The sequence below is a fragment of the Hyperoodon ampullatus genome, assembly GCF_949752795.1.
Source record: "Hyperoodon ampullatus genome assembly, chromosome: 11".
Taxonomy (NCBI): Eukaryota; Metazoa; Chordata; class Mammalia; order Artiodactyla; family Ziphiidae; genus Hyperoodon; species Hyperoodon ampullatus.
This window is the reverse complement of record NC_136924.1, coordinates 77,893,772-77,913,401: the sequence shown is the minus strand read 5'-3', so window position 1 is coordinate 77,913,401 and position 19,630 is coordinate 77,893,772. Positions and strand designations below refer to the sequence as shown.

Here is a 19,630-nt window from a genome sequence, read left to right as displayed (position 1 = left end):
ACGAGGTTACATTTAACAAAATGTTATACCTCTATTTTTTTAATGAGAGTTTGAAAACTATTGATTTAAGCAACTCTTCTCTGCACATCATGGACTGCTTGACAGCAAAACTTTAAAACGACTTACGATTTATCATGATTGTGGGATAAAGAAAAGAGATCATAAACCAAGCACACGCCGAACACCGTGATGCCTGTCTCTTTCACCAGCATCGCGCAGGTCCCCAGAAACAGACTGAGTAGCAGGAAGAAGGGAGAAGCCGTGGGAGGGAAACATTCCCCAACACAACACTGGTCCACACTCCTGAAAAACAAGGTTGAGTTGCTTTTACTCTAAGAAGAAATGTGGGTCGCTAAGAAATAACCACCTTTTAAAGATAAGATCTAGCACCAATTTCGTTGTATTCTAAGTAAGTAGGTGAGCAAAGATTTCTTCAAGAATGTTCATCACAGTATTATTTAAAATTCGCAAAGATGGAAAAGAGTAAATGTCCAACAATGCTGAATTTGGTACTTAAATTAAGGCATATATAAATTCTGGTAAATTATGGCATATAACAAAGGAACACTAAAAAGCCATTTAAAATGCTACCATAGAGATGTATTTAGTGACATGGAAAGATGTTTAGGTGAATATATTTTAAGTGAATACTACAGGTTACTAAGCCACATGCATGAACTCTGGAGCCAGGTTCCCTGGGTTCAAATCACAGCTCTGCTGTTAACTAACAGGGTAACATGGGGCAGGTCAGTTGCTTCCCTGTGCCTCACTTCCCTCATGTGTGAAATGGGATCACAGTGTTGTAGGGAAGATTCAGTAAATGGCTTATTACATGTTAAGTGTTTATCATTATTATTATTTTTGTGAAGGTATTTTATATGCTTCTGTACAAAGAAATCAGTGGATACATACCAAAACACAATCATCATTTCTGTGATGAAAATACACGTTTTAGTCTTTTTCTTTTCTTCTGGCTAATGTGTTTTTTTTTTTTTTTTTTGAGGTACAGCTGATTTACAATGTTGTATTAGTTTCTAAACTGTAGTTTTAAATTTATTTTTCATGAGAATGTATTAGGTAAAGCTTTTTTTTTTTTCTCAGCGTAATTTCCAGCAGGGATTTTCTAAAACTCTCCAGTTGCTGTAAAGTCTTTTTTCACCTTACAAAACAGAGTCTTACAAAGTCTTTTTCACCTTACAAAACCAAGAAATTCCACCGTTCCTTCCGTAGGTGGCACACCAATTTGCTCCTACTCTTTTGAAGGCCAATATATCTGAAGTGGTGACGTCTTACCCTTATTGTTATGTCTTAGAACAATCACCTAAATTATATGCCAAATTTGTAGGAGACAGGCTTTTTCTCCGAAGCTGGTATATAGCTTAAAATTACTCAAAGTGAGAATGGCCTGCACAACAGAAAGCTGTAACAGTGTGGCTTATTATCACACAGATATGGATATGCTGCGGGCCCACTCATGTTCCCAAATTTATCAACACAGAGGAGAAGCCTGAGAGATCAAGTTCAAACTCAAAAGCGATTATTAATCTTGTTCTAACACCAGAGCAAATAGGAAACAACTGTTGAATTTGGGTTTATATTTTTAATATTTTCACAACACTCTTTTATATACCTAGCAATGCAGTGGGAGATTACAAAGCCAGGACTAGAAGCCTGGTACTATATTAAGAAGAGACTCTGGTCTTAAAGCAAAACTTCATAAAGCTTAATTCAGTCCATCTTTGACCCAAGGTCTAAACTGGTTTACAACAAGGTTTCTCAGTTTCAGCACTACTGGTATTTTAGGGAAGATGATTCTTTGTTACAAGGGCTGTCCCACACACTGTAGAATCCTTGGCCTCTTCTCACGTGCCAGCTGTGCCTCTCCAGTTGTGACAAGCAAAAGTATCTCCAGACATTGCAAATGTCCCCCTGGGACAAGGTGGGCAAACCTGCCCCCTATTGAGAACCACTGGTTTAAAACAGTGTTCCTTGGAGTCACTGGGTTTTATAAGATTATAGGCCAATGAACTGACCCAGAGATCAAGGTTCACAAATCCTTAACCAGGCATCCCTCCAGGAAGCAGGGCAATGTGGTCCACTGGCCCCCTTTCTCCTGGGCCACCCTCTGAGTCACCTGCCCCCATTACATTTTTTTTTTTTAATAAACAATGACTACAATGACGTGAGGTGGGAAATGGGAGCAGGGATTTTATTAATTAATTTATTTATTTATTTTTGCTGTGTTGGGTCTTCGTTTCTGTGCGAGGGCTTTCTCTAGTTGTGGCAAGCGGGGGCCACTCTTCATCGCGGTGCGCGGGCCTCTCACTATCGTGGCCTCTCTTGTTGCGGAGCACAGGCTCCAGACGTGGCTCACGGGCCTAGTTGCTCCGAGGCATGTGGGATCCTCCCAGACCGGGGCTCGAACCCGTGTCCCCTGCATTAGCAGGCAGATTCTCAACTGCTGCGCCACCAGGGAAGCCCTACATTCATTTTTTACCCACCCCTTTCCCTATGTGGATATGTCACGACTCAGGTGAGAATCTGATCAAGTTAGGGGGAAAAGGGCAATATAATGGGAAATTGTTTTACTGTTTTTCAGTCTACCAAAGCAAGAAGCTTCTGTATTTTGATGAAAGGATGTGCAAATTGGAAAACCACAGTTGAGAAATACTACTTTCAATTCAGCCTTGTTATTTTAAGCTTTGAGCTACTTTAATGAGGATAATAAAGAGGAAAAGGCCAAAACAAAACATAGGACCAAAATGAAAAGGAGAAATTAAACAAATCATAGTTAAATAGAAGAGAGGACTAGACCCAGTATATTTTGGCTCAGAGGTAAGATTTCAAATTCCATTCTCAGTAAGAAACTACAAGTAAGAGAAATCAAGAAGCAAGAGCTTATCTTCCCAGCACTGGGAGAGCAGTCCTTTTAAAAGGCTATGACGTGGCTCAGAATGAGGCTGGAAGAGAGAACAGCCTAGCTTTTGGTAAGGAGAGGGTTTCCTACCCCAAGTCTCCAGGAAGCTCACTGGGCATTTCACTGGCAAGAAGCCTCCCTCCTCTCTCAGGCAGGAGCTCAGAGTCAACACACACACGCACACACACACACACACACACACACACACACACACACACACCAGAAACTCCCAGGGGACAGCATGACTGTAAACAGATAAGGGCATTCTTAGCCATACATACCTACTGTAGGAGAGAAAGGCTAACAGAAACAGCAAGCATGCCAACACGTCAGCTCTGCCAACAATTCCAGCCACCTAGAAAGTGTGAAAAAATAAAAACCTCAGAAAACCACTTTCAGAAACCCATTACAGAAATGTTACTTGTTTTCAGAGGAATGAAAGGAATAATAAATGAGAAAACACATTATTCTTTAAATTCCGATATACGACTAACCACTTCTGGTTATATTTAACAATCATTTTAAAGAAGGAGAAAAAGAGGAAGAAAGGGGCAAGATTTTCATGCTTAACTTCATTTTTAACCTTTCCTCTATTGAAGATCAATTCACAGCATCCTGGTTTTTTTCAAAAATATTTTTTTGAGCAATGACTGAGTTCTGGACACTGTGCTAGTCTTTGGGCACCAGAGTGCTAATGGAACAGAGGATGCTCACAGAGCACTAGGAAAAAAATAAGACAAGAATGGGAAGGAGTATGAACTCATCATCGCTATGTGTGAGTGTACGTGCATGCGCCTATGTGTTTCTTAGCAACATCACCAAAAGGGTCTGAAAGCAAAATACCCCAGTAGCAAAGAGCCATCCTGGCACTAACCACAGGCCATTTATCCACTAAAGAGAACATGGGCCCCTTGGAGATGCAGCTGATTCCAGGGTTGAGACTCAGGAGATAAAAGAGCACTTGGATCATCTTCTCATGTCAGAAAGTAAGTGCTCAAAAAATGACAGGTACATGTCAATAGGACACAGAAGCCAGTAACAATGGGCTCCCACTGACCAAATATGCAACAATTTGAACATCATAATAAATAAGGACAGCAATAAATGATAAACCATTGTCAATTACAATATTAAGACAAATATATTAATAACACTGTATATTATATATAATCCTAATATAAATTTTAAATTACATTTAAAGATATAAATAATATAATAGAAAGACACTGAAGACTGGTGACTGTTCAAAACTTAAGACTAAAGGAGGCTAAAAAGAAACAGTGACTAATGGCCTTGGTTTTAGAAAATATACAACGAAATTATTAAGGTGTAAAGGAGCATGAATTATGCAACCTGCTCTCAAATGCTTCAGAAAACAAGTAATATTTTTATATATTGAAGGAGAAAGAGTGGAAGGATGATAAAACATATGCTGCAAAATGTTAAAAATTGGTGACTCTGGATAAAGAGTATATGGTCACTACATTTTTTAAGCTTGAAATTATTTTTTTATTGTGTTACTTCAGAAACGGACTGAAATGGAAGAAGGTGTGGTGACAGATGGCTATTTATAAATCTTTGTATTATTTCACTACTCAAAACATGTGTACATTTCTCTTAAGTTTTTGAAATCCAGGAAATAAAACTGTAAAGGAAAAAAACAGGGTATGGTTCAAAGAATGCTTCAAAGAAAAGGTCACATGTGGGAAGAATTCGCAAGGGAAATGAACAGACTTGACATTCAGGCACAGAAAATAGCCTTACCCAAATCACAGAAGACCTGAAGCCCATGGTGTGTTGGAGAATCAATCAACAATTAATAGTGGAAAATAGATTTCTGGGAAATATACCTATAAATATCTTCATATAATAAGCAAATTTTGCAGTCATAAAGGAGAGGCAATGACACACACATGGAGCTAGACCAGGGGTCCCCAATCCCCGGGCCACGGATGGTAGTGGTCTGTGTACTGTTAGGAACCGGCCACACAGCAGGAGGTGAGCGGCGGGTGAGCGAGCGAAGCTTCATCTGTATTTACAGCCACTCCCCATTGCTCGCATTACTGCCTGAGCTCCGCTCCCTGTCAGATCAGTGGAGGCATTAGATTCTCATAAGAACGCAAACCCTACTGTGAACTGCGCATGCGAGGGATCTAGGTTGTACGCTTCTTATGAGAATCTAATGCCTAATGATCTGAGGTGGAGCTGAGGTGGTGATGCTAGTGCTGGGGAGCGGCTGCAAATACAGGTTATCATTAGCAGAGAGGTTCGACTGCACAGAGACCATAATAAATCAACTGCTTGCAGACTCATATCAAAACCCTATCAGTGAGTAGCAACTGAAAGCTCAGGGCTCCCACTGATTCTGCATGATGGTGAGTTGCATACTTACTTCATTATATATCACAACAGAATAATAATAGAAACAAAGTGCACAGTAAATGTAATGCGCTTGAATCTTCCTGAAACCATCCCCCACCCCAGGTCTGTGGAAAAATTGTCTTCCACGAAACCAGTCCCTGGTGCCAAAAAGGTTGGGGACCGCTGAGCTAGACCATCCAAGGCTTGAATACAGGCTCCTCTAACCAACTGAGGGAGATTCAACTTTGTTGTCTTTAAGTTCTGAGATTTGGTTTTGTTATCAATTTTTTTTTTTTTTTTTTTGCGGTACGCGGGCCTCTCACCGTTGTGGCCTCTCCTGTTGCGGAGCACAGGCTCCGGACGCGCAGGCTCAGCGGCCATGGTTCACGGGCCCAGCCACTCCACGGCATGTGGGATCTTCCCGGACCGGGGCACGAACCCGTGTCCCCTGCATCGGCAGGCGGACTCTCAACCACTGCGCCACCAGGGAAGCCTGGTTTTGTTATCTTTAACATGAGTGTTACACCCCCTAACTCACGTTACTGTTGTAATAAGTAAGATGACATATACAGAGTGCCCACTCACTGTTGATGCCCCTCTTTCTTCCTTTTCCCTGCAGAGAAAGGGGGTGAGACTCTTAACAGTGAGACGGGTTTCTCTGCGTGATGTATGGAAACCATCTTTTTACTTTAAGGTTTACATGTATGATATTTTATGTTAACTTTATTAGATAATCCAATATGTCTATTAGTGACAGTGTGGTTTCACCTCAGTGCCAAGGCCCAGCTCAGACTCACAGTACGTAAAGCAACAACTGCACATGGTCCACTTGTGAAGCCCAGGCCTGCTCAGGCTACAGCACCGCCTCTTTGAGCACTGAGCTCAGCATCACCAGCAAGGCTTCTGGGAGGTTAAACAGAGAACCCAGCTTGCCAGCAACAAAGTCCTGGGATAAGGCCCAGGTGTCTGGGCCCAGGGGGACACCCATCACAGCACTACTGCTGTGGCCAACTCAGACAACGGCAAGATTCGCAAGCTGATATTGGGGGTGGCAAGCTGGAATGAGGCAATCACAAGCTAGGCAGGCGTAACTAATGCCTTCAAGGTGCCTGAAGCCCTGCTTCTCAAAGTGTAGTCAGTCAGCTCTGCCGGGAAACAGCAGCAGCAATAGCAGCGTGTGCCAGCTGGACGTGCCCAGATTTGAAGAACGGAGTGTCCCTTGGAGCAGAAGCTCAGAGGAGGTGTTGAAATGTCAGTGCTAACACTGAGAGATGCTGCTGCCAGCTCCAAACCACCAAGCAGTCACTGAACACCTACTCTATATCCCTGTTAAGCTGGGGTCTCTGGGGCAAGGGGGCTAGTGTCTTAAAACCAAGGTGCTTGTCATCAACGACTATCTGTCCAGACTAGCCACACAGTGAGTCAATTTGTCAACATTATCTTGTTCAGTAATTGCATGTCTCACGCCAGTCAACAAACATTTAACAAGTGCCTCCTATTTGCCAGGTATTATGCCAGCTGGAGGGATTAAACCTGCCCCAAGCAGTTAACATCTGGTGAGGAGTCAAACAGGGTATTAAGGGCTTCCCTGGTGGCGCAGTGGTTGAGAGTCCGCCTGCCGATGCAGGGGACGCGGGTTTGTGCCCCGGTCCGGGAGGATTCCACGTGCCGCGGAGCGGTTGGGCCTGTGAGCCATGGCCGCTGAGCCTGCGCGTCCGGAGCCTGTGCTCCGCAGCGGGAGAGGCCGCAGCAGTGAAAGGCCCGTGTACCGCAAGAAAAAAAAAGAAAAAAAGAGAGTATTAAGAGGTTACAAGGAAACTGCATGTATCGTAAACAGAAATCACTGCCATGAGAAGACTGAAGGCATTAATTTGGACTGTAGGACCTGGGAAGGCTTCATGGAAAGGCTGGCCTTATTCACTGAGACTTAAAGGTCAAGCAAGGAGGACTTCAGGAAACTCAAGACAGGGGATGTGAAACCTGGGCCAGAGAGGGAATGCAGAAGCATTCCAGGCAGAGGAAAGAGAGTCCTGAAAGGATACTGGGTGTTCCTGGAAGGGGAGGTTAAAGCGATGAGAGCATGGAATAAATGAAAAGGGGGTGGGAGTGGGAAACAGGAAGCAAAGATGGAACATCAAGTTGGCACCCCTTGGGCTTGATCCCGTGACAATGTAGGCTGAACCTAGGGTGCTGGGAAGTACAAAAGGACTTGGTCAAAAATACAAAGAGATGGAGAGCATGTATTTCTTCCCTTAAGCTTCAGGTTTCCATCACCAAGCAGGAAGCTATAACCTGGGAACTGTATTCCTTTAACAAATATTCAAACATTTGAAAAAAAAAAATCAGTGAACATAATTGAATAGAATTCAAATAATGTAACATTCAGATCTCCTAGCAGGCTTAACAGAATCACATGTGGAAACTGCCAAGTAAGGACTTAATTTGCCCCCAAAACTTGTTATTTCTTGGACTATCACTATTATATTACATTTATTAATTATTTTACCTGCAAAATGAGTTCTATTGGTGGCAGACTGAGCCAGGAACACACACTTAACACATGGCAACAGCTGAGAGCCAAACTGGCTGATTAGATCATGACCAATTTTCTCCTAAGTACTCTTGTCCCAGCTGTGGAAACGTCAACCCTAACCTTCAACTCCATGTGTCAGCGTTTCTTGCTCTTGCTTTTTTTTTTGTTTTTTTTTTTGGGCGGGGGGTGCGGCACGCGGGCCTCTCACTGTTGTGGCCTCTCCCGTTGCGGAGCACAGGCACCGGACGTGCAGGCTCAGCGGCCGTGGCTCACGGGCCTAGCCGCTCCGCGGCATGTGGGATCTTCCCAGACCGGGGCACGAACCCGTGTCCCCTGCATCGGCAGGTGGACTCTCAACCACTGCGCCACCACGGAAGCCCTCTTGCTCTTGCTTTTGACTGGACAGAAGTGCATTCCTTCAAACAGTAATGTCTCTATGATGACTGTTAAGTTTTAATTCTCATAGGAGAATTACAATGATTTCCCCATTTTCCCAATTTCTCTACTGATTTTTCTCATGATTCGGGATTCAGAAAAACATAAATTTCCCAAGAAATATACTGTCAGGAAACCCAAGAATCACAAGGCCCTCAATGAGGAAAGCTCTAGGGTCTACCTTATTCACTGCTATAGCCCTGCACGGACTGACTGTATTATAGTCACTCAAATATTTGTTGAAAAATTACATAAATAAATGAATTTATTCCTCTCTACTTAAACTGGAAATAATCTTTCCCTTCGCTGGAATTTCAGTTTTATTACAACATATTGCTTTGTCTCATACGTATTTATGTGTATGCTCTTTGGCTTTTCTAGGAGCTTATGAACAAACTGTGGGTAGGGACCCCACTGCCCACCCACATACCCCCTTGGCACCTAGCAGAGGGCCTGCACTAAGCAAGCACTCGTTTAACAATTTGTTGGTTATGTAATTAAGAAAGCAAATCCTTAATCATATCAACATGTTTACACTAAACCCTCCCCCCCAATTTAAGCCCTCCATCCTTCCTGCTGTAATTTATGGTCTCATTTTTGTTCTTATTTAACAAAGAGGAGACACATCCTACTAACTCCCTCTTTCATCACACTATGGTCTGTTTTTCTTTTTCTTAAATAATGTTTTCATAACACACATTTCTTTTTCTCTATTTCTCTGCCCTCCTTTCTAGAAACCTGAACTAATATCTATAATTAAATAAGTCTCCTGGGGCTTCCCTGGTGGCGCAGTGGTTGAGAGTCCGCCTGCCGATGCAGGGGACACGGGTTCGTGCTCCGGTCCGGGAAGATCCCACATGCCGCGGAGCGGCTGGGCCCGTGAGCCATGGCCGTTGAGCCTGCGCGTCCGGAGCCTGTGCTCCGCAATGGGAGAGGCCACAACAGTGAGAGGCCCACATACCTCAAAAAAAAAAAAAAAAAAAAAAAAAATAAGTCTCCTGATTTTACTTTCCAGTATAGTTTATTATATAGGTCAAATTTCTTTGCCTTCTTATGCCTCCCCCATCTCCTTGTGAATGCAAATAGTTTCTTTAAGATTTTTCCCTAAATAAATGTCTAGCTCTCAGGCTCCTTTGTCCCCATAACTGTGTTACCGTGGATTTTTTTTTTTTTTCCGATTAGTACAAAAGCTGCTTGAAACCTTTTTTTTTTTTTTTTTCACATCTTTATTGGAGTATAATTGCTTTACAATGGTGTGTTAGTTTCTGCTGTATAACAAAGTGAATCAGCTATACATATACTGTATCCCCATATCCCTTCCCTCTTGCGTCTCCCTCCCACCCTCCCTATCCCACCCCTCTAGGTGGTCACAAAGCACCAAGCTGACCTCCCTGTGCCATGCAGCTGCTTCCCACTAGCTATCTATTTTACATTTGGTAGTGTATATATGTCCATGCCACTCTCTCACTTCATCCCGGTTTCCCCTTCCCCCTCCCCACGTCCTCAAGTCCATTCTCTATGTCTGTGTCTTTATTCCTGTCCTGCCCCTAGGTTCTTCAGAACCATTATTTTTTTTTAGATTCCATATATATGTGTGAGCATATGGCATTTGTGAAACCCTTTCTTACAGGTCATTTTGCTAACAGGATTTTCCTTTTTTCTTAGAACTCCAGCTAGCTCATGATCACACTGCCCGAGATTACCTGCATTTTATGCTCTCCCTCTCTGCAAGCACAGAATAAGGACTGTTCTTATTCTACTCATTTGTTCTTTCTTACAAAAATTTTCTCCAAGACACTCTAAGCACGAATTTTTAACTCTACTTAAGAAATTATTTGTCAGAAACATAATATTGTTGACAGGCTTAGATTAAAACACTGCCACTGACCTGGTGTCATATATTCTATATGGCTAGGAGTAGTGGTCCTTGATTATTTCTCTTCATCTAACAATCATATTGAAAACTTATGCATTACTCTAATCTTTTAAAATTCACATCTAAAATTTTTCATCATAATTTTAAATAATTCAAAGGATCTAACTTCCTGTGCATTTTAGAAACTGACATTTTAAAATAACGCCATAATGGCTATAATGTTACTCTTTTAAATGTACCAAATGCACCTGAAACACACCGCAGCAATTTGAAGCTCATCATGTTCCCCTTACACAAATATGAACAGGCTCTTCTTTAAATGATAGACATTTTACACCCTTTCCCCTTAAACTCATATTTCCATTTTATTTCCCCCTCAGCATTTTTTCTTAATGTGTTATAGTTACATTTTTAAATATTCTATTTATTATCTCTCTCTGTAGTAAAAATACATATGCAATTAAATTTATTTTTTAAATTTCCTGTGATCAAAACACCTAAGTGCTGAATTTTCAATTTTGTATTATTAGTCCAATTACTATTATTTTCAATTATTAAATACATCGTAAGTTAGAAAAAATGATAAATAATTATTAAATATAAAAAATACACCTCTTAATAATACAGTTGCAGCAGCTTTCTTTTTAATAAATTCAGTTATCTATGACTGAATATTATTTCTTGTTAGAATAAGAAAGCATGCGGCATCAGTTCTATCTGTAGCTTTTGTATTTAAACACTGCTTACATAAATGAGGAAGAAGTAGCCATGTTATACAGTGACTTAATTCTTTGAACACCCAAGTTATTTGAAAAATCGTAGTGATCTATCATCTTGCATAATGTTTAATGATCTACCAGCTGACAATTCTATCAGGTTCTCCTTTAATCTGGCTGAAAGCAAATAAATGAAGTGTACCCATCATTAGAGTTACCTGTTATTAGTTTCGTTTGCTTTCACAGTTTCTCAGAAGTATAGCAAAAAGGCTTGACCAAGACTTTGCAAAGGACTATTACTTATACTTAATAGTCTTCCACTTACAGGTACCTTGTTCAGTCCAAAATACCCAGAAAGGGCTGGGAAAACTACCCTTAAGAAAGTAATTTTTTATAAAATAATTTTCTTCTTTATCACTCGCTCTTTATCACTCTCACTTGTGTCAAAACCTTGAGCTTACAGATTTAGAATTTTGTTTGTGGCAAATGTCCATCATATGGCCTAACCATTCCTCATTATTAAACCAACTGGCCAAATCAGACTTCTTGTGTCAGATCAAATGAACATATTATGCATCCCCATGACAACCAGAATCTCACAGGCCACCACAGCCTACTTCTAATGCCATGCTGCATTCCTCACAGAAATATGTAAAGACAGAAGAAGACAGGAAGCCCTACTTTGGGTTTATGACGCCTTAATTAGAGGAGACTTGGCTGACACCAATATATCAAATTTTTTCATTGTAAGGTGCCTGTTTGTACCCCTGGGGTATAGTAAATGTATGCAAGACATTCCTTATTTTTCTTTAAATAAGAAAAAGGCAATTGAAGGGCCTCCCTGGTGGCGCAGTGGTTGAGAGTCCGCCTGCCGATGCAGGGGATACGGGTTCGTGCCCCGGTCTGGGAGGATCCCATATGCCGCGGAGCGGCTGGGCCCGTGAGCCATGGCTGCTGAGCCTGCGCATCCGGAGCCTGTGCTCCGCAACGGGAGAGGCCACAACAGTGAGAGGCCCGCGTACCACAAAAAAAAAAAAAAAAAAAGGCAATTGAAAGGGGAACAGGGAGAGGAGAATCAATTTGACACCTTTCCCCCAGGTGTGCACTTAGACCCAGATGTGAACTGTAGGAAAGTGTCCAGATGCAATCGGAGCCTCTGGAAACAATTCTTTTAAAACTGTGGTACCCACATACCCCTTGGAAAGTCTTCATCCACCCCTAGCAATACACATGAAATAAACCAACTGTGGTTATTGAGATGTGAAACAAGGTTAGCTGGATGACGCCATCTTGGTGCATGATTAAGTCCATATTTTCAATAAGAGCACAGATCTAAACTATATTTTCTAAATAAACTTCTCATTATCCACCAAATAACTACAATTCATACTAAATAACTTGGAAAATGGTTGGTAAGTCTCCTAAATGTGTCTAACTTGAAGAATGTTAGTTCAACATTTTATAGTCTCCCACCTAGCACTTACAGCTCGGCATCGTGAATATTATAAACATAAAGCAGAGTGAGAAAAGGTTAAAAAATTGTAGAGCACGAACAATGACTCAGCGTAAGTATCTCAAAATGCCCCTTGCTGTTTAAAACACATTAGGACTTAAATTTTCTGCAAATAAAGAACTGTGATCATTTATTACCACCTGTAATAATAACAGTGGTTATTTAGAAAAGCAGTGAAATCCTGAAGGTGCAGTAAAGGCCATTTGAACATTCAGAATGAAAAGTTGTCAAGCAGAATGATTTATATATAAACACTTTAGTAGAGCTTTAAATTCACATGGTTTCGAAAGGGGAAAAGGATCACTTTTTTGCTTCATTATTTCATTGAGTTCCAATGACACTTACCGCCTCTGTGTGAACAGGATGCACAGCAAAAAGCAATGCCGTAACGAAAGCAAGTCCACGATTCTTGAAGACAGTTTTGTCACAGGTGTACATCAGCACAAGGGTCACTAGGCAGTGTAAAATGACATTTACTGCATGAAAGTAGAATGGGTTCATGCCAGTCAAAAAGATGTTTAGCCTGTAAAAACAAACAAAAACTGAATTAGCTACAAACAGAACATAAGCACAAGCAAAGGGAATCCATCAGTTTAAAAGATAAGTTATTCAATTAATTCTTTTTAAATGATTCCCAATATCAGGTGATTCTGTACATTTGAGTATAATTTTTTTCCTATCTAAAAATTTTTCTATCTGCAGAAATCACTGCAAATGCAATACAGTATTACTTCAGAAAACTGTGGCCTCACTGAGAAGGCAGGCAGACAGGCATGCAACCCCTTTTTCCCTCATTGCCTGGCTGATGCAAACACCCCCCAGTATCATGGCCACCTCTTCCTAAGCAGCTGAGTGTTAGAGGCAAGTACACAGTGCTGTGGGTCAGAGCCATGGCCACCACAGATTAGAAAGAGACCAGGAAACTGTGGCTGTGGTCAAGGTTGAGACAAACCAGGTATGACTGTGTTCTCTCACCCACGGTGCCACCAGGAACCAAATTTTCAGATAACACACAAGGAATCATCATTAATTACCACTTCACAAGGGATCTTCAGGGCACCTATCCACAATTACCAGCTGTAGCAGAAATTATAAGGATGAGAAAGAACGTAGCATTTCAGAATTTGTATTAAATGTTTTCTAACATAAATTCCTATAGATCTCAGAATCTGAATTCTAGGATTACGACAAAGAAACTAAAAAGAGAACCACAAAGAGGAGGGAAATTAATTGTTCAACATCTTAAAAAACACTTTCCTAAGAGAGAAATGCACAACAGAGAGACTTCTGAAGGTAGCCTTTAATTTAAAAACAGGACAGAATGTCCCCAACTGAGTCTGTAGGGTTACAGAAAAGATACAATTGTATAGGGAATGGTTCTCTTGGGAGAGCATGCACACCCTAAGTGGTACTGCCTATAGTTGTCTAGACTCCAGCCCAGTTTACCAAAACAGTAATACCACATCTTTATTCTCGTGCTCTTGATCTGCTTCTCCTACATAAACACGTCCTGTTTGCCGAAAACAATTAAGAATCTAAAAGTCAACTTTAGCTATGGCATATGCATATTCTAAACACTTGACTTGATTCCTACACAGCTTTAACCTACAGAATTTTAAACATCTCAGGCTTTATTTGGACATATGAATCTAAATGTCATAGTCACTTAATCAACTCAATTTTCATTCCCACTGAAGTAATCATGGTCCTAACTAGGCCTAGAAAAATGAATTGCTGTGAGGGATCCAACTCCAGGGCTCCAATGCAAGATTCCAGACAGCTGTGTTGACAGACCCATGAGTCTGCGCACACCCCAAGATCCTTAAGATAGGAGCCCGGTGTGAAATACCTCATTCAGAAGGAAAGAGGAAAGGGCAGTGAACTAGGGGACTGGCAGGTCCAGCTAAAGAAGGGAGAACAGCATCCCTCCCATTCCAGTACAAGAGGACGCCCACAGGCCGATAGAGCTGCCGGAAACCAGAAAGCTCAGGATGGCGGAGCTGTGAGAAGGACAAGACCAAGTCCCTATCCTCGGGGAACGGGGGTGCAGTTCCCTGACAGCCCATCCCCCTGAGGTTGATTTTACACTGTTTCTCACTTCATCAGGCTAAGTTTTCCAGACCAGCTAAGCCATTCATTAAAAATTCATTCACACCCATCTCAATGAGAGAAAACAGGCAGTCTCATATGTGGTAGGTGGGTGCCCAAACTGAAAGGTCTCTAGGTTGTCGACATGTATCAAAGGCTTTAAAAATTACACAACTTTTGGCCAAAAATTCCACTTCTAGGAATTTTCTGTAAGGAAATAACCAGAAAAGTATTCAAATATATATATACAGATATATGTGATATTGTGATATAGTAAGAAATATATATTTTGATCTTCATCCCAACTCCTGGTCAGAGACCCTAAAACCTTTGTAATTTCCGAAGTCATAAACGTGCTAGGAACGTCTTTTGTTTTAATATTTGGTCTCTGCCCCCAAGTTCCTGGCACTGGGCTCGTAAATTCCTTGCAATTTCCTAAGTAATAAGAGCACTGGGAGCACCTTTTGTTCTGATCCTTGGTCTTTGGCCCTGATTCCTGACACAGAGCTCCTAAATCCCTTGGATTCCCTGGGAGATAGGAGTGTCTTTTGTTCTCATGAGGTGACTTTTACTGGGCTCCTGGATGGCTTCAGGATGGGGGCTGGTCACGAGAAAGATCACGTGGGATTATAAGCTTGGAACTTTCAGCCCTACCCCCATCCTCAGGGAGGGCATAGGTGAGGGAGGCCGAGTTAATAATCGATCATGCCTACGTGATGAAGCTTCCATAAAATTCCCTGAACTATGGGGTTCGGAGAGCTTCCAGGTTGGTGAACACATCAACATGCCCAGAGAGTGATGGAGCCCAACTCCACAGGGACAGAAGCTCCTTACCCTCCAGACCTTAGTCTGTGCATCACTTCACCTGGCTGTTTACCTGTACACTTTATCATACCCTTCTTTATGTAACAAACTGGTAAACATAAGGGTTTCTCTGAGTTCTGTGAGCCATTACAGCAAATTATCAAAGCTGAGGAGCGGGTTCTGGGAACCCCCAACTTGTAGCCAGGTCAGACATAAATGGGGGTAACCTGGGGACCCAGTGCTTCCGACTGGTGTCTGAAGTGGAGCAATCTTGTAGAACCAAGCCCTTACCCGGGCGGACCTGATGCTAACTCCAGGTAGGGAGTGTCAGGACTGAATCGAATTCTAGGACACCCAGCAGATGTCGGAAAATTGCTTGGTGTGGGAGCAAACTCCCACAAGAAGTCTTGTGAGTGTGAGTAGAGGAAGAGATGGGAATGTCCCTGTCAATCTAAAAGATGCACCTCACTGTGTTAATTACAAAAAACGGCAATATAGAGAAGGAAAGACACCTAATAAACAAAAACCCTTATGGATTTGACTATTCCCACACATATTATACTTTAGATCATAACTCTGGATTACAAATAATAGCACTGTTTCTAAAAAGAAAACAAAAGATCTATTATTTTTCTAATTTATTTGTTATTCAACCATTTGGAAAGTAAAAAGCATCATTGAAGACAACTGACCGTACTACTATATTACCACACTTTTATGAGGTACTTAACATACATTCCTTTCCCCTTCCAAAATGATACAAAATAGTAGGCATGAGCCACCTTTGTGTCCATATGTATCATATCTGGAAATGTGCAGATGTTATCCATATAGATTTTTTCTGGAAATTGGTTAGGACAGAGTGCTTGGTGTTTTAAGTGAATTCAAGTAGATGCCAAAATATTTTTTTTAAGTGCTGAATGGGTAACCACTGCAGTGATGAGGCAGCAGTGTGAAAGCCTCTCACATGGTACCTGACACTAGTGAATCTAAGCTTTGAGAAATCACCAAAAATCTAGAATTAGGAGAGTTTTCTAAATGTCTAAAAGATGGAGAAAGAACTCTCCAAATTATAGACAAGTGAGCTTAAGACGAAATGATGACAAAATTTTAGAACTTATTCTACTTGTGAGCACTGGAAAAAGAATCTCTGATTCTGGGAGCCAACAGGGGTTCACAAAAAGGGAGTTAACTGACTAATCTCACATGTTAATAGGAGAGGGGATGTGATAGATGCATCACATCTTTATTTTAACAAAGACATTTATCAGAATCTCTCAGGATCTCCTTGCATATAAGATGGAATAAGACAGGTTTGAGCACACACAAACAGTGGTGAATAATAAATCAATGTCTCCTCGGATGGAGACCTCCAGGGTACGTCACAGGGTTCTGGTAATATCTCTGGGCTGTCCAATATTTTTACCAAAATCTTAAATGAATCTATAGTGTATGCTAACCAAGCCTGCGGAAGGCCTGTATCTGGGAAGGAGAGTTAGTTACTGTACTGGGAGACTGAGCTTCACAAAGAATTTAAACGCTTGAAATTGTTACTTAATTCTAACAGGATTCAACAGAATATGGGTAACAGTAAAGACCCACATTTGGACATAAAAGAGAATAAGATATTCGCAATCCAGATTAAAACTCTACACGTGGTATGTCCAAGGGCTGTTAGTCTATCCTAAGCTCAGAGTTACTGTGTCCTGGTTACTGAAACAGACCAAACTACCAATAGACAGTCAGGGAACCACCTAAGTCAATATTTTTCATTTCAATTCACTCTAACAGATATTTATTGAGCAACTGCTAGATGCCAGGTATAACGTGGAGCCCAGAGATACAAAGAGAAGACACAGCATTGGCTACTGAAGAGTTAACATCATAGTAGGTGAAAGAGAGGAGAAACAGAGAAAGATGATTAAAAGTGAGAGAATTCTAGCAGTAGGAGAACCTACCAGGTACAGAGATAAGGAAGAGGGAGGCGTTCTCCCAAGTGGGAAAGGGAACGTGGGTGGTATCCAATGTGGGGCAGCAGCCCCTCAGGGTGCAACTTCAACGCCAGAGCACCTTCACAGGACAGCTCCAGGATGCTGGGGGAAGGGTCTCTAAGTGATGTCTCAGGGAGATAGGTTTGAGGAAATGGGGGACACTCAGCCTGAAGAAAGATGGCAGACAGAAATGATACCAAGTTCTCCAGGGGAAAGGCTCTCTGGCATATTCATGGCTACATCCCCAGTGTCTAGCACAGTGCCTGGTGCATGCTCGTCACACAATAAAACAGGTGATTTCATATAAAAACTTCCAGCTTCTCTTCAAATATTAGAAGACCTGGCAACTCTGGGCCTCCATGGCTGCATGGACATACCTGGGTGCTCATTTAGGTGGTTCAAGTACTCACAGTTTGCCACAGGGCCTGCCAACTAACTACTGAGAGGCAGACTTCAGCTCAAAGAAAGATGTAAGATCTAAAACTAGAATCGGTGTTTGGGATAACCAGAAATGTCCACACAGAGATGCGATAACAGCCTACCTTAAACACCATCTAGAGAGGACAGTCTCTCAGGTTCCACGTCACCCTGAATGTACTTCCATTATAGAATTTAATCAGTTTTTTAAAACCCGTTTACTACACTCCTCAAATGTCATGAGCCTTTTCATACATTTTTAGAAATTAATGTTTTGTCACTGTATCCATCTCACTTAGCACACAGTAGATTCTAAGTGAAGGTTTACTGAACGAACAAATAAACTTACATGAAGTTGGAAGCTGGAAAAGATCATCTTTCTCTTTCTATTCAAAGAATGTCTAACTTTATTTGATTGAGCCTTCCTTTCTCATTTAAAGGTAGGCCAAGCAATAGGAAGTAAAACAATGTTTTTTTTTTCTAAAATAATCTGAATAGTCATGCCTACTGGCTGAAAGCCTTCCAGATTTTGGCAAACAGAACATACAGAGCCCCTTATCTGTCTGAAATCCTCGTCCTCTTCGTAAAAGTGCCCAGTAAGGGGGGGCCATACTGAGCTCACAGCAATCGGAAGGCACCTGTTCCCAGGAAAGGGCACAGGGTCACACAGTTTGGCATCAAGCAGCCCCAGGGGGAGGCGTAGGAGAGGAGAAGAAAGTCATCGGTTGCCCCTCACCCAGCAACGCACACCTCACAGCCTAGAGCTCTAGATAAAGCCCATTACTCTCTTTTAGTTTTCTTCTTTGAAAAACACCTCTGGTTTAGGAAAAAAATAAAAACAGCCTGTATCTCTGCAAGAGACTTCTACTAGGGAATATACTAGGGTCCCTCCTCAAGCGGACCCCAACTCTATTTCAGTCAAACAGCCATACGTCAATGAACTGGCAGGGGTCTGGAAACTGCGTGAAAGGTCGTGACACTCCATCACCGTGACTCATGTCTAGTTTCGGGCCCTGAACCTGGAATTTTCCTGGTATATAGATCAAGTAACGTTTAAGAGGGCCACCTGACTACTTCATGCCACCACCAATGATCCCTGTGGGTCAAAACAGTCTGATTATCACCGCATCCCCATGCCTGTCATGGCAAATGCTCTCACCTAAGTCTTTGGCAGCTAAGCTCTGCCACTTGGCCTCGGGAACTCCAGGACCCCATCACCCCCAGTAGAGTCAGAAAACCCACCTCAATGGCAGCATCTCCCACATCACACTCGGCCTACAGAAGAGAGCCAACACAGAGCTTCCCAACCTTGCGGGCACTCCCTCACTAATGTATTTCTCAATGTCTCAATGAAGGGAGAAGCACCTGGTCCTCTCAGGGAATGCAGTAGAGGGTGGGAGTGAGGTGTGTGCAGACGATGTGATAAATGCACTCCAACATTCCTATCTCAGTGAGCTTCTGGATTCCTTTCTCTACCATGCCAGGGAGATTTTGGCATCTCAGCCTCATTAAGCATAGACTTCCACTGAGTCCCAGTGGTTCCCAGGATTCTCAATCACCAGTGTGTTGGTTGCAACTGCTGATTCCCTAATCCCATCCCAAGATATTTTCAGCCAGTAGATCTGAGAGGGGGCCCAGAGGTCTGCCCTAAACAACCCAGTGATTCAAGACAGGTGATACTCAGAACAACAATACACAGGTCTCAAAGCTTAAGGTAAGGCTGCATATGGTTGCCATGCTTACCAGAAAAAAAATCCAGTTTTCTCAGCAATAACACAACATATATTCTTTTCCAGTAAGACTATAAACCTGGGAAAAGACAAAATTAAATGTACCCCTCATCTTCTATTTTTGGTGTCTCAAATGATGGGTTCTCCAACACCTTCCTGGTGACTTTCCACAGCCCAGTTCTAATTCTCCCATCTTCCTCTATCACCGTTCATTTTTCTTCTTCTTACCTCCTGCCTTCATTACAGCTC

The 19,630-nt window shown here is 42.0% G+C and overlaps 1 protein-coding gene across 1 annotated transcript in view; it reads right to left on the bottom strand.

The window, feature by feature from the left end:
* TMTC1 (transmembrane O-mannosyltransferase targeting cadherins 1) overlaps positions 1–19,630 on the bottom strand; it is a gene marked incomplete at its 3' end in the record, with an annotated part of 271,008 nt that overhangs the window by 233,653 nt on the left and 17,725 nt on the right. The window contains exons 2-4 of the mRNA XM_079715105.1: positions 12,697–12,874; positions 3,199–3,272; positions 127–303 (exon numbers count right to left, since the gene is read on the bottom strand). Coding sequence (XP_079571231.1) covers positions 127–303; positions 3,199–3,272; positions 12,697–12,874 — 429 coding nt within the window. The remainder of the gene's footprint in view (positions 1–126; positions 304–3,198; positions 3,273–12,696; positions 12,875–19,630) is intronic.